Source organism: Xylocopa sonorina, chromosome 12 (genome assembly GCF_050948175.1).
Source record: "Xylocopa sonorina isolate GNS202 chromosome 12, iyXylSono1_principal, whole genome shotgun sequence".
Taxonomy (NCBI): domain Eukaryota; kingdom Metazoa; phylum Arthropoda; class Insecta; order Hymenoptera; family Apidae; genus Xylocopa; species Xylocopa sonorina.
This window is the reverse complement of record NC_135204.1, coordinates 1362544-1376393: the sequence shown is the minus strand read 5'-3', so window position 1 is coordinate 1376393 and position 13850 is coordinate 1362544. Positions and strand designations below refer to the sequence as shown.

Sequence of the window (13850 nt, the reverse complement as noted above, 5' to 3'; positions counted from 1 at the left end):
GTTGCCACGGCGATTGATACGCGATACATCGTACAGGTCGCGAGGCGACTCGACGCCAGCGGCGTAATTAACAACCGCGTTGATCAAAGTTTTCATAAGTTAAGATCGTATTTACATCATGGCGACACGATCGTTCGAATCGTTCCCGGGCTGCTCGTTCGCCGTCGCGCGTGGAACTCGATCGATAAGAGAGAATGTCGTTCCGGGAAAATTACTTCCTACTCTCACCGCGAACACGAAACGCACCAAGCGATCACGATAATGGACGGAGTCGGATTTCAGGCAAGTGCGACGACACTCGTCGTGTCGAGTGGTACGCGATCGAATAAAAATTCAACGACATTATTCCTAGATTCTCAGGTCAGACGTACACCTCTCCTCTCTTGCTACCCGCGACTGGAGCGGCCGCTGGCATTGCGGTGGTCGTGGTCGTGGTCGTTGTACCTAGTCCGGTGGACAAGGACGCGTTCGTGCAAGAGACGCTGCTGATCTTTCTCGAGGTGTCCTGGCCGCGATTATTCGGTCGGCAAAGATCGTGGCCGATGCTGTTAGTCCTTGGTCGAACCTCTTGATTGGCGCGAGCTACGAGCCTGTCTATGTTAGGCGGTTCGTGGCCATGCGAGACCGAGGCCGCGCGATTCTCCCTCGGTTGGAGGCCAGGAGACTGCGGCAGAGACATACTCCTGTCCTCCCTAGTTTGCACCAGAGGCGGACCTGGCAGCGAAGCCGATCGTCTGCCACGCGGATCCGTTCCCGTTTTGTTGTTTTGCGTGGTTGGTACCGTGGCGACCACGTAACCCAACTTCTCGGGATTCATTAGAATCGGGGAGCGATCATTGTAGCTGTCGAAGGTTGGCGAGCTGCCATTGCTGCCCATAGGGCTTGCCGTGTCCCCTATCAGAGGTGTGCCTCTGTCTTGGCTCATTAAGGGAGTGGAGCGTTCTTCCTGCCCGGCAATGCTACCGCTCCTACTGCTTCCACTGGCCGAGCCCTCCTCTTCGCTGCTGTTCACTTCTGTCAAGGTGGCCTGCACGCCGTTCGTTTGGTTCGCGGGCTTGATCATGGACGCGGAGGTTGTCGTCACCAGGCCCAATTGCGTCAGCTGACTCATCGTGACCGGTGTCAGGGTGACCGGGGCGACGAGGCCAGCGCTGGTCAGCGTTGGCGAGAGCACCGCCTGCGCCAACGCTGCGGCCCCCGATTTACCCGTCGCCGGCGTGCCCTCCGCTTCCTGAATTGGCGACAACACGACTTGGACTACTGGCAGGTCGGTTGGGTAGTGGCCGTTCGCTGGTATCACCCCGACGACACCCGCGCCGATGTTCGCGGCGTTCGTCGCCGATAAAGCTAATCTTTGCTCACGGTCGACCACCTCTTTCGTTACGTCCGGCGTCGGTATGCGGGGTCTGTTCTTCAGGGAGACCGGGACCGAGTTCAGCTTCGTCATGGTACCTGTGGGGAGGAACGAACACGAATTAGAGGAGCTTGTTAGATGAGCGATCGAGGTCGCGCGTCTATTAAGGAAACGATTAAATCGCACCTTGGCGCCGGCAACACTAACATCGACTACGACAAGGCTAACGATGCTATCTCATGCTAATTTCGACCGGTTATATTAATTTACCCACCCTCCCCTAGGAAACGGTAGATGGAACGAGGAGACGAACACTCGTACTCACGCGTACGATATGGTTTCGGGACGAAATGGACATTGAGCTGTACGAACGGATGGAACACGATTGGACGTAATTGCGTGGTAAGTAATGGACGTAATTGTCCTGGCGTAGCTCGTCTGGGATACATTTTTTTCTCCATTTTTATCCCTTCGTCGATCGCGATCGCGAGTGAACGGAACGGGAGGAGAAAGAAGCACAAGGTCTTAGGAAAGTTTTTTTCGAGAAGCGCGATTCGCAATTGCGGAAATTGTTCTGGTTGCACAAGGTTACACGTTGCATAATCCATCGCATGCGTGCCACCCGGGTGGGGAAAGGTTCGAACGTTCGCGAGACTTTCATTGAAAGTTTTTCTCGCGTTACGTTAGAGCGGGCAAAAAGATCGTAACGCCAGAAATGCCAGAGAAGAAGAACGGAAGCATACTTACTGTCCGCGCAGCGGTTTTTATTCGCTTCCTTTTTTCATACGTGACTATTTTTTCATCTACTTCGCGGAATTTTTCTTTCGAATCGTTTCGTGGAGAATAATGTACTTCGATTCCAGGTACCAACTGTTGTCATTTATTTGTTAGAAATGGTAGGTACTGTTATCGCGTGTGGGTGTATTACGTAAGACCGCATCATTGTCACTTTAAATAGCCTGCGAATGAACGTGTACCAGGGGAGACGTGATTTCAGGCCGTCTATCGCGTTTACAAAGCGACTCGTTGCGCTTCAATTTGTTCCCGCGCGTGGTCGAGTGTGAAAATGCATCGCGTTTACGTGATTTATGGGAAACTACTTACCTTGCCGACCCATTCTTTGACTGCGAATGCTCTTCCTTCCCACTAGTCGATCGTAAAGAGACATCTTCAGATTCGGATTGTTCGTCTGCGGTAGCCCTCCAGTTTCGGGACTGCTATAAACGCTGTTATGACGGTTTCTAGAGAAGAAACCACCACCACTACTGTAAGTAGTCGACGAACTGCGTACAGAGCCCATCCGTGTTATTTGTCGTTGCAACCAATTTTTTCTTCGTTCGACTAATGGAGTGTCGACACTTTCCTGCAATAAATTTATTTAGGACGACTTTGTTTGATTTTATACACGTTTCTGATACCAATTCTTATATTAGTTAAACAAGTAAAATATAGAAAACAAATGAAAATAAAATAAAGGTCGGTGGACGTTGTCATCTCTCGTGATTCAAGTTCACCCGTGACGGTTACTTACGTAATCGGCGTACATGTCATCCTGGTGGGTCTTGCGATGCTGAACGTGATTGTGAATCTGTGTGCCCAGCATAACGTTTGCGTACAGAGCGTCGCTCTCTTTGACCTTATAATGCTCCGCGGAACCCTTCGGCTCCTCGCGTCGATATTGTTCGCTGGCCACTGTATACGGTAAATCTTTCGGCACGACCTCGTCCCAATATTGGTCTTTCAACAGCTCCGGGTGCTCCTCGTGCATCTCATCCACGATCATGTAACCCGCCTGTTAAACGTGTCACCGATAATAAATATCGAATAAATGAGCATGCGATGAAGCTGGAATTTCGAGGAAAAGCTTGAAACCTCCTGCACTTACCTTGATGTGACGATCGATCAGCCAGTTCAACTCGATATCGTCGTCGTCTTCGCCGAAAGGATTGATCAATACCTCGGCGACTTTCAGCCATCCCACGTAGAAGCAGAACTGAAACACGGACGGGTTGACGAATTGATCGACCGGCGACGCGACAGTGACGCGACGCGTTCGTTTACAAATTACGTATCACGATTGATCATTTCTCACCTGCAGAGCCGTGAAAAATGGGAAATACATGTCTGGTTCCTCGTACTTTCCACCTCCAACGTCCGGCCGCTCGATAAATTGCCTACCCAGCAAGGCGGAGAAGAAGTACGCGTACAGCGATAGCGTGACTACCTGAAACACGTGAGTAAACGATACTGAAACTCGTTCGATTACGTCCGTGACTATCCCTAAGGCGGCCCTAAAATCGACGTAACCGGCGATGATTTTCAATTAAACAGGGATGGTCGCAATAGGAGGAAAACGGAAGAAGTAACACGCGACGCCATTACCGTTCGCTAATCAAGTGCCTCCTAGACGGAGAGACGGTCGAAACGGACGGGTAGATTAAAAGACAGAAATTTATAGATGGACATTGCTGGATTGCGTCAGTTTGTTAGATTCTTGGAACGATTCTTGTATACATTCTGCGTACCAGGGAAGAGCGGATAAAAGTGATAGACGATGAGAAGCGAGTACCATTGGACCCCGATGTTGGCATTTTTATAAATGTCCTTTTTCTCGGCATTACTTTCTCTCGTTTTTTTTTGCCCAAGAGTAACTTCGTTCCGAATATTTCCAAGACATAGATAGAGGTTTTACGAAACGTCCGCGTATATGCGCTCACGTATATTCTACCGAAGTGGTTTCATTTCCCAATGGTTTAGTAAAAGTATGGTAAAACTTTTATAGGTATACTGTTTACTATTAGACTACGAATGCTTCGGTAAACTCAATAAAGAAATGTGAGTTAAGTAATGTATCTGCATATATATATGTACCTACAGATTTTCCAATATTTATGTAATTAAACTCTGAAGGAATATATGTCCGATTAATATATCGCAGTAACGTAGGAAATGCAAATACGCATACATATTTATAACGTATAAAATAGACGTCGATAATGTGACACAGACGTGAAAGAAGTTGACCCCGTTTTGTACGAGGGTCGGGCGATAGAAAATTGAATAGATTTTACTTGAATCCGACTCGTCGTTATTTAAATGCTAAAACGAGTAGAACGAAGAATACGATTTCCGACCACTGTGCATCGTTCGAGAACAAAGTACGTAATGACACGAGGCAAACGAAACTGTTATCGAGTATTATAAAATTTACAGAAAAATTGGAGCCACGATAAAATTGAAGACACCGGTCCTTTCGAGCGTGAAGAGTCGCTTTGTCAACGGGTTTATAATTTCGAACGAGGTCAGTAGCTCGGCGACGAAGCTTTTTCTTTCCCCTATCAGCATCGTTCTTTTTTTCATGCCGCGCATACACGAATAAACGGGTTTTAAATCATACCAAGGTCATCGAGAGCAGTGCCTTTCTCATCGAAGGCCAGCAGGAAACGATGGCTCGCGTAAACGTTCGTTACGAACGGAACAAAAAGCAACCGATGCCTTATCTTCAGACTTTGATCATCGAGCCTCGATGGGCGCTCGAGACTATCGGCGCGTCGAACTAGTTGCAAAATTATTTCCGCGCCGCTCTACCATATTCACGCTCGACTCATTCTCCGTCCTTGACCGTGCGACGTGCATCACTTTCTTGCTGCGTGCACTATCGTTGACGCACGTGTTTCTATCTGAAAGTGTCGTTGTATCAAACGAGACACGTATTCACTGTTTCAGTTTAAAATTGAAACGTGAAACACGCAAAATCATCCAACATAGCGGCAGAATAAATAATTCTTTACCATCGGCCAAGACGATAATAGACATCGTTTGCAAAATATCAATAAACGCGAATAAATTTCACTGTCTATTGTTTCAAAGAGCGCGCAAGAGTTGTATTTGTACCAACGCGAAACGTTCCATTCTAATAAAAATTAATTATCATTTTAAATATTTAACATGTTCGCACGTATTCCACTCCCGTGCCGCTAATGCGAGAAACATATTTCGAAATTCATTTTTCGATCGACACAATGCGGTCTAAACGGTATGAAAAGCGTCTCGCGCGAGACAAAAGAGACCGAACGCGGTAGTATCGGCTGCAATTAAAGCGCATTGTCGCGTCCCAAGTAAATTGCTGCTATTTCCTTCTGTCTCCTTGTCGTTCTCCCTGCAGAAATTGATAAATACGCCGGTAAGCAGACATTTGCCGTGCGAACGTTCGCAATAAGCCAGAGTACGGGCGAAACATGCAGTTCGAACGTTTCACAAACGTATCGTTACTTTTGCATACATAGCACGCGGTAACTCTGCAATTTTATTTCACCTTCGAGACAGATACGTCGCGAGGTTTCGTACCAGCGAAAGAGTTTCCCTCCTCTTCCAAGTTCTCCCAAGTTTTGCCCGTTCTTCTCGTTTACTTTTTGATATTAGCCCGTAACCAAAGAAACGTCTCCGATTCAAAGGAATCTGCGAGGTTGGTTCTCGTGTAACGAGAACGGATTGGTACCGCGTTTCTCTGGCGAACGCGTTCTATTTTCTAACGAGGAATTCAAAGCACTTCCACTTGAACCGATAAGCTAATGCGGAACGCGAATCGACGACGCGAGTTTTATTGCCGCTGTAATTTATATGGAGAGCTATGGAAATGGAAAAGAATAAACTAAACCGTGGTTCGTGCCGCTGATTTTAATCGGACGGTTTACACCGTCCTCCATCGCTGGTCTAAATTTAATCGATAATCAGATTCTGGACGGTCGATTTTCTTGTTACACATATATTTTTCGTTCGACGTCTCTGAGTCTGAATTTCGCATTCCACGATTATTCTTCGTAACCGATGACGCAATCTTGCTCAATGAATGAACGTTTTCTCGACCGTGACTGATTCGTTGCTCATCACGCTTTTCGACCGGCTGACTATTAGCCAATTTTTCGTGGATGCTGTTCAAAGCCAATTTATCATGGCTCAACAGAGATCGCGTTTTAACTATTATTAATCGTCTGCATCGTCGTTCGGAGATATGCTTACACTTTATTTAGTTTCGAAGAAAAACGTCTAGCTTTAAGTTCAAAGGAATCGAAAATAAATAGAAGCTTTTTGTTCTTTGGGCTAATTAATTAATTACCGCCGTTGATTCAGCTGTTATTATAAGTGATTGCGTTCGAATCTGACGGGTTCGCATAATTATTTCTAACACGTTGCAGGCAAAGTGTTCAAATAAATGATGGATGTTTATCGATCATTGGTTCCATAAAGAACACGGCAAGTATTGACATTGGTCGGCAACTTGTCAGTAATTCTTCCATTTAATAGGTTTATCGTTTGCGTGGCGTTACGACAAATCGATCGTACTGTCCGATCATCCGCGAGCGGTAACGTGCGCGCAGAATTGGAAACGCGGTAACGAACGGGGTTTTAAATATCGCGAATACGATAGCCACCCGCGGTAGACAATTAGGGACGTTAACTGATGAGTAATTAGAGTTGCACAATGCGTATACGTGCCGGTTAATCGCGAATGCGAAATGTCTTTCCGAGAACGGATCCATTTTATCGTACCGCCGCTGCGATAGTCGACGTTAACGCCGATCCTTGCTAAACGTTCAGATTAAATGAATTACTCCTAGCCGGTGGCGGCCTCCGCAATTACGCATCGAGCCTTTTATCGGTGATATCGTGTTGCAACGAGGTGACGTACTTTCTAATGATCGCGACTGTGGAAACGAATCGAACGGACGTAGCGCAAAGACAGAAACGAACCGTTCGTAGGGACGTTCTCTTAACGCGAGTCCCGTCTCGGCGTGAAGATGAACGATAGAGGTGTTAGAAAGATGCGGGTGATCGTGTCGGATAGAGTCGATCGAAGGAAGCGCGAAGGAAGCGTGGAATGTTGCATTGTGCAGTTAACGAGGGAATGACGAGTTACGCAAGCTCGTGCCGCGCACCGTCGACAGAGTATCGAAGCGACGAGAGGATCGTCTCTGGATGAAGACGTTTCGTTTAAAGCCGCTCGTCGTTTCTCAATCACGAATAAACAACGACGATTTCTGAATGAGAAAACGCGGCTCGATTGAATCTTCAACTTTTTGCGACGCCGTCGACAAAAGGCAGGCTTCGTAACCTTACTCTTCGACCGGCGTACGTTGTTCCGGCGAGCGCTGTTTGCCTTCCGGCGGGTCCCGCGTTTAACCGCATTCACATTCTCGTATAACACGCCGATTTACGCCCGGTAGTGAATATTAACAGGATATTAACTGCGACACGTGTTCGACACGATTTACGGAACGTATCGCCGATACTCACCTGAGTGTAAACGAGGGGGACGCAAACTGTGTCGTAACCAATCAGCGCGCCAAGCCTCTTCCGGATGTCGCTCAGCTCGACCAGGAGGGTTTGCACTACTTGGTCACTGGTTATCAACGCCTCCCTCCTCGCCCTGTTAATGATGTTCGTCGCCCAGACCAGTGGCATCCAGTATTTCGACATGGCCGCCTTCTTGTTCATCATCTCGAAGATTTTCTTCTCCGATTCCATCATAAGACCTGGAACGGAACATTGTTCGGCGTCATTTTCACTCTGCCGTCTTCAGACTTTCGACCGACAGGATCAAACTGTACTAAGTATCGTAGAGATCTCTCGCTAACTTTCACCGAATGTACTATTGCCAAATTCTCGCTTACATGGGTAACGTTCTTCGATTGATCTTGTCGCAATGGAGAACGATTTATTTCGAAAATGATCGTCGCACTATTTAACCATTTTCTTTTTTCACCACGGCTGACTTTGAGACACACCAGCCGTACCATATAGCAGTAGCGATAGAAATTCATTCGCGATGTACACTGTGAGAACGGTGAAACTTTTCAACTAATCGAAACACTGGATTGAATATTATTTATTCATTTCTATATATTTTGCATGGAATTCTTTCGGCATTGCTACATTGCGTGTTCACTAGGTGGTTACATAAATATTGATATCTGGCTTGGGTAGATTTCCCACGCGTCCTTTTTTTTTAACGCTATATAAATTTAAATATATTAAATATATAAAACATCTGGAAATATACTCTTCGAACTTTCGATTAATTATAAACCGCAAAAACTTGGAAATCGAACATTATTATTCATTTGTTAGCTAGGCATTATCAAAGTTGGCGACGGATCGTCGACAGATCGTAAATACAGATAGATGATGCGTTCTTATGTTCTTTACGTATTCGATGAATACGATGCATCGAATGTAACGAACGTCCTCTTTGTTGTCCATCGATCCTGGTGCGCGCAGCAACGTGACTAGAAGCCCCGTCGTAATCGAGGCGGCGATAAGAGTTAATGCCATGTTCTGTGCTCAAATTCATCCGCGATTCGTTAATCAACGAACACGTATGAGTACGTGCCGTGTTATCGAGAGATCGGAACCTCCGAGCGCGACTTTCGCGCGTATATCCGCCGCTGCGTAGCCGTACGCTCGTAACGTGCATGCAAATGCACGCGAAACTTCTCGGAGCTTTCGATCTATGTTCGCGGTCTGTCGTAGCTCGGACGTAATAATGGACGTATCTTGGGACATTTAATCTTCGTGCGCAACCTGGTGGATGAATCTTGTAACAGTCTACGAGCAGTGCGAATTCAGATAATTGGCATGTATTGTTGGAATTTCTGTCAAGTTTTAAAGGAAATCGTCACTGAATCTACTCTGATATTAAAAAGGGCGGAAATTTAAGAGTACAAGTATGTTTCTTTGAGCGCAACGAGTCGGAGTAGAAAAGCTTCTTACACCGCAAACTCGATATGTATTATCTAGAATAAAGAAGTATAAAAAAGTTTTAAACATTGTACACTTGTGATCTTTAAATATCCTCTAAATGTGGATAAGTCCCAACAGCTGAACTTCTATTCTAAATAGAGGTGCTCGTCGACAACAGAGAAAGAAAGGACTATCGTTTATCAGCTGGTAAAGCCACGATTATATAATTCCCCACGGTTGCTCACGTGACGCGCACGTAAACACGAAACACGTGGAAGAGGTTAGCTTGTCTCCTCCTTTAGATGAACGTGTCGGACGTCTAATCGGCTATAACGTCGTGAAATATAGGCCATAGATTCCCGAAAGGAAACCGAATGCTCGTCGAAGGAATGCCAAGTTGCACGTTTCCGTTCGTGATTCGCATTACGTGTGTCATTACGTAATTTTCAGCTAATATTTCCAGAAGCGAAACAGCGTTACGAGCTCAATTAACAACATTAGACATAGAAATCTCGACGCGGCTCCGCGATACATTTTCGAGGCGGTTTCGACGAAGAAATGGAAGTCGACAAGAACCTCCAGAAAAGTTTAAAGAGAACACTTGTTTCATCGACCGATGCCAATATCGATTGACATCAAGCGATAATAATCCTTCGATTGCATTATCACTCGATTGCAATCCACCTTTTCGCATTACGAAATGAGACTCACGTGGATATGTGGATCGTTTCGGAGCTATTATCGTGTAATATTTAATGCCTGGGGATTTCAAAGTGCTGGGTAATTAATAACTGGCCTCGAAATCGATATGCTTCCTTAGAGACGCGCGGCAAATAATAGGTGGAAAAAATTGTGAGAAAACACCTTTCATAAATAACCGTCGATTTCGCAAGCTGTTACTTTCTTACACGATTATGCCGCATACGCGTACTTATTAGATGCTTGGCGTAACCAGAGTTACACGGTTGAAACACGTTATCTTTGTTAAGATTCTTTTCTTTTTCGTTCTCTCCATTTCTCTCTCTCCCTTTCTCTGTCGCTTCTTTACGAGCTCTTTCAGCCAATTAAGAGTATGTATTCTATCGTATCGAAACACCTTGTATAAACCAGGAGCGACGTTCTTGCCATATCCAGTCACATATGCGCCCGTATGTACGCATACGTACATACGTAGTTAGGTACCTAGGATGCGTAGGTAGCGTTGCGGCGATAGCTCGACCGTCGAGGTATTACGCGACGTTTCGTATTTTATGGACGGAACGCGACCGTTTCAGAGTTTATCCGAGGGAGGCAGTTTAACGATCGTGTACGATCGCGAAAAAACGATCTTATAAAAGTCACAGCGGCCGCGGCGAGCATCGTAACTATGCTCGATTGGTAGCCGATCGGCTAACGGGAACGCGATAATTTCTCTCTGGGGGGAATCTTTTTATTGTCAGAGTCGGAGACGCGAACGCGTTCGCACGGTATATCCGTAATGAAGCTTAGGATCATGGACTGTCGAAAAGAAAAAAATGATAAAGAAAGACCGCGACGCTTCTTTCTGTGTGCGAACGACAAGTAGTCGGTGATGAAGCAATGCGAGCATCGACACATGCGTCGTTATTATATGTTGGTGGCACATTATATTTATGTTACTTTCGTGCGCCATACCAATGACCTTAATCGTAAAAACGGAGCCGCGTAAACTGCCACTGATACGAATGTGGCCATCGCGGCGATATCTCTCTTGCGAATAACGATCGTCTCGACTTCCGATTTTTCGTTTCTGCTCCTTGGTAAACTCTACTCTAATTGGTCAAAATCGAGAGTGAATCAAGAGGACTTTTAACGATTACCTCTGTTACAAAAGTCTGTAACATGACCCGAAATTGATTGCTCACTGATTGATCATTTTTAATTTCAAATTGATGGAAATGTTCGAGCGTCGATACGATCGAAACTCGATTGTAGATGTAACACGATCGTTGCATACGGACGGAACGGTAGGTCGTTCTACCGGTCGTATCGATATGCAATCGGTTCTTTATTCGGTGCGTACGACCTTGATGCAATCGCATGGTCACATGGCTTCTATACAATGAATTTGCAACTGAGAGAGTCGCCAGCGATAACTCATCGCGTGACTCATGCCGACGTCGCGAATACGGTATTGGGAGCGCACCCTTAATGCGTTTACTAAATTGGGTCTCAAACTTAGCAAATCAAAGATATACAATACAACGATATCCTTGAATAAAAATTCCAATATATCGAGTGATAGAATTCGATGATAGGATATAAAAAATGTCTAATATTTAATCAACCTTAACAACATATTTCGGGTACTTTGTTATAAATTAACACGTGGTAAAAAGTGTTTAAAAATCAGCTCGTCGCGTGTTGTCACGTGACAATGAATTCTTGACAGGGCGAGAGAAGCAAATACCAGGAAATATATAGGATCGCGCGCACGGTCAGGTTTTCCCCGGTTTGGCGGAAATATCTGAGGTTTGTTCGAGCTTGGCGAAACTCGGTCGCTTTCGCACGTCACAGTTGGCGATTTTCGCGCGAAAATATACACGACTCCATCCGCTCGAAACGAACGAAATTTTTCGAAAGCGCGCAAATATCGTCGCTCGTGATAGTGATTTATGGCCGCTTTCACGGGTTTTTATGGTTCGCTCGTGGGATCGATATAAACGCCGGAATCGAATAGGCGGGGACGCGGCTACGGTGATACGATCGTCCGATTTGCGGATAGGTTGCGAACCGGGGTGTTGCCCGTTTCGTAATTTACGCTCGGTACTCCGCCAGGTTTCAGACCAGAAAACGCAAATAGCATGGAAAAGTATATGGTATACTTCCAAATTCATTTTTTTTTGTCGATATCGAATACCGACTGCGATAGCGCTTCTCAACGTTCGAATCGAACGAAAAAATATGGACGCTGCTGATTCCTAAATTTGTAGATATATGGAGAAAGTAACAGTGGCATAAATACGAAAGAAGAATAAGAATCTTGGGTTTAAGATCAATTGGATCTTCGTCTAAGCAGTCGACCTCACAGTGACGCGGCGCGTTCTAGAAGAGCATCGTCGATATTACTTCACGCGATCAATAGCTGCTAACGAGACGAAATCGACGTTAATTACGAAAACATTCGCATGCACGCCGGTCGGTTCTTGACGCGAGTTATTTGCATCGCTTGTACGTAAGTCGGCAACCAACGAATCGGACGTAGTCAATTCAAGTCGAATGTAAAACCGGTGCAACGCACTGTGCGCGTGCTCGTTGCGATCTTGAGCAATGATGCGATCGATCGGCCAATAAAGACGATAAAATGTCGCGGCGCGAGTAAACACGATGCTCCATTATCATTTAAAGCATTCAAGCATGTACGTGGACGTAACGGGTAACAGCTGCCCAGAGCGACGAGCAGCGAGGCTCGATTTTCAGAAACGATCGCAGGGCGGCGACCAATGGCGGACGTGTAAGAAAATTACGCGGGCGGCGAATCGAGTTCACCGACTGGCGAGACGAGACGAATAAGAAGAATCCACGCTCATTTCTGAAGGATGTTTATCTCTCGAAAGCACCAGCCGAAGGAGAAGATAAGCGAAGGAAGAAGGTAGGGAGCGGTCGGATGCAGAACAGGCTAAAAGAGGAGAATCGCTTGTTCGGGTTCAATAAACGCGGAGATCCTTGCACGGCTGGCAAGGTCGTCGCGAAGGTAAAAAATCAACCGTGCACCTCGTCTCTCCCTCTTCTCATCCTTGTCTGTCCGCTTCACCACGCTGGACCGACACTGAAAAGCATCCTTCGGAGAGAAGAAACCAGTCTTCCCGAGTCCAGATCGTACGCCTTTAAGCTTACTCCACAACGTGGAACACGAAAGGGGGGGGGGGCACGGTGAAACCGCGTTTCGAATCCACCGGAGCCGCGAACTAACCCGTTGACACTGAACTTGATGAGCTTTCTGGTCGCGCGACATCACGATACGCGCGTTTTTGGCGCGCGTGATTGGACGGGCAGCCAAGCACGGTGTCTCGACGCCTGGCGCCGGTGTAACCGGCTACTGATTAAGAAATTAGAAGGGGGCGAGTTTAAATCATTGCGGGCACACGCGAGCCACGGATGCGCCCTGGCTGCCAATAGAGCTGGCCAGCGAAGAGAAAATCGGCCTTCCCACGCCCGCCTCGCGAAGGCGTGTACGTTCGGCTATTCGCGATTATTCGCGAGCACATGCACCGATACGACGCGTTATTAACCATTTCACTATCGGCCGACCACCGAAGGTTCCGATCGGTGAAATTCATTGCCGATCGTGAGAATAGATGAGGATCGATCAAAGGTGATTTTTGTCTCCCGCAGAACATTACACGGTGCGATCGATTCTTGCATACCTTACTCTATTCTCTCCCCGTGCATTCATCGAGCTTCTTGCTTGTAGGAGGAGTTCACGGGGACGTTTGTAAACAGCTCTAAATTTTACCGTTACCCACATTTGAAACTATAACAAACACTTTGAGGCGCGCGACACCCGGAGCTGATTACTTTCGAACGTGAAAAATGTCGTTCCGAGTCTCACCGAGCGGCTCCGTTCCGTCGCGACACGTAACACTTCCGGGAATAGTAGACCCACGGATAAGCAATAGACGAACATGAAAACGTGCTTGTTATTCGCACAGGTCGAGCCGTTTTAGCTGTTCGTCATCGCCGAGTTAATCAATGGATTACGCTCCAGTCACGTGATCACATGAAATCAGGATCCTAA

The 13850-nt window shown here is 46.5% G+C and overlaps 1 protein-coding gene across 2 annotated transcripts in view; it reads right to left on the bottom strand.

The window, feature by feature from the left end:
* Positions 1-208: 208 nt before the first annotated feature.
* The window catches only part of Best2 (bestrophin family protein), a 42536-nt gene continuing 28894 nt past the window's right edge, over positions 209-13850 (bottom strand). For both annotated transcript variants that reach the window (XM_076905677.1, XM_076905678.1), the window contains 6 exons: positions 7649-7887; positions 3447-3578; positions 3240-3347; positions 2886-3146; positions 2459-2717; positions 209-1452 (listed from right to left, as the gene is read on the bottom strand). In XM_076905677.1, coding sequence (XP_076761792.1) covers positions 362-1452; positions 2459-2717; positions 2886-3146; positions 3240-3347; positions 3447-3578; positions 7649-7887 — 2090 coding nt within the window. In that variant the 3' untranslated portion in view covers positions 209-361. The remainder of the gene's footprint in view (positions 1453-2458; positions 2718-2885; positions 3147-3239; positions 3348-3446; positions 3579-7648; positions 7888-13850) is intronic.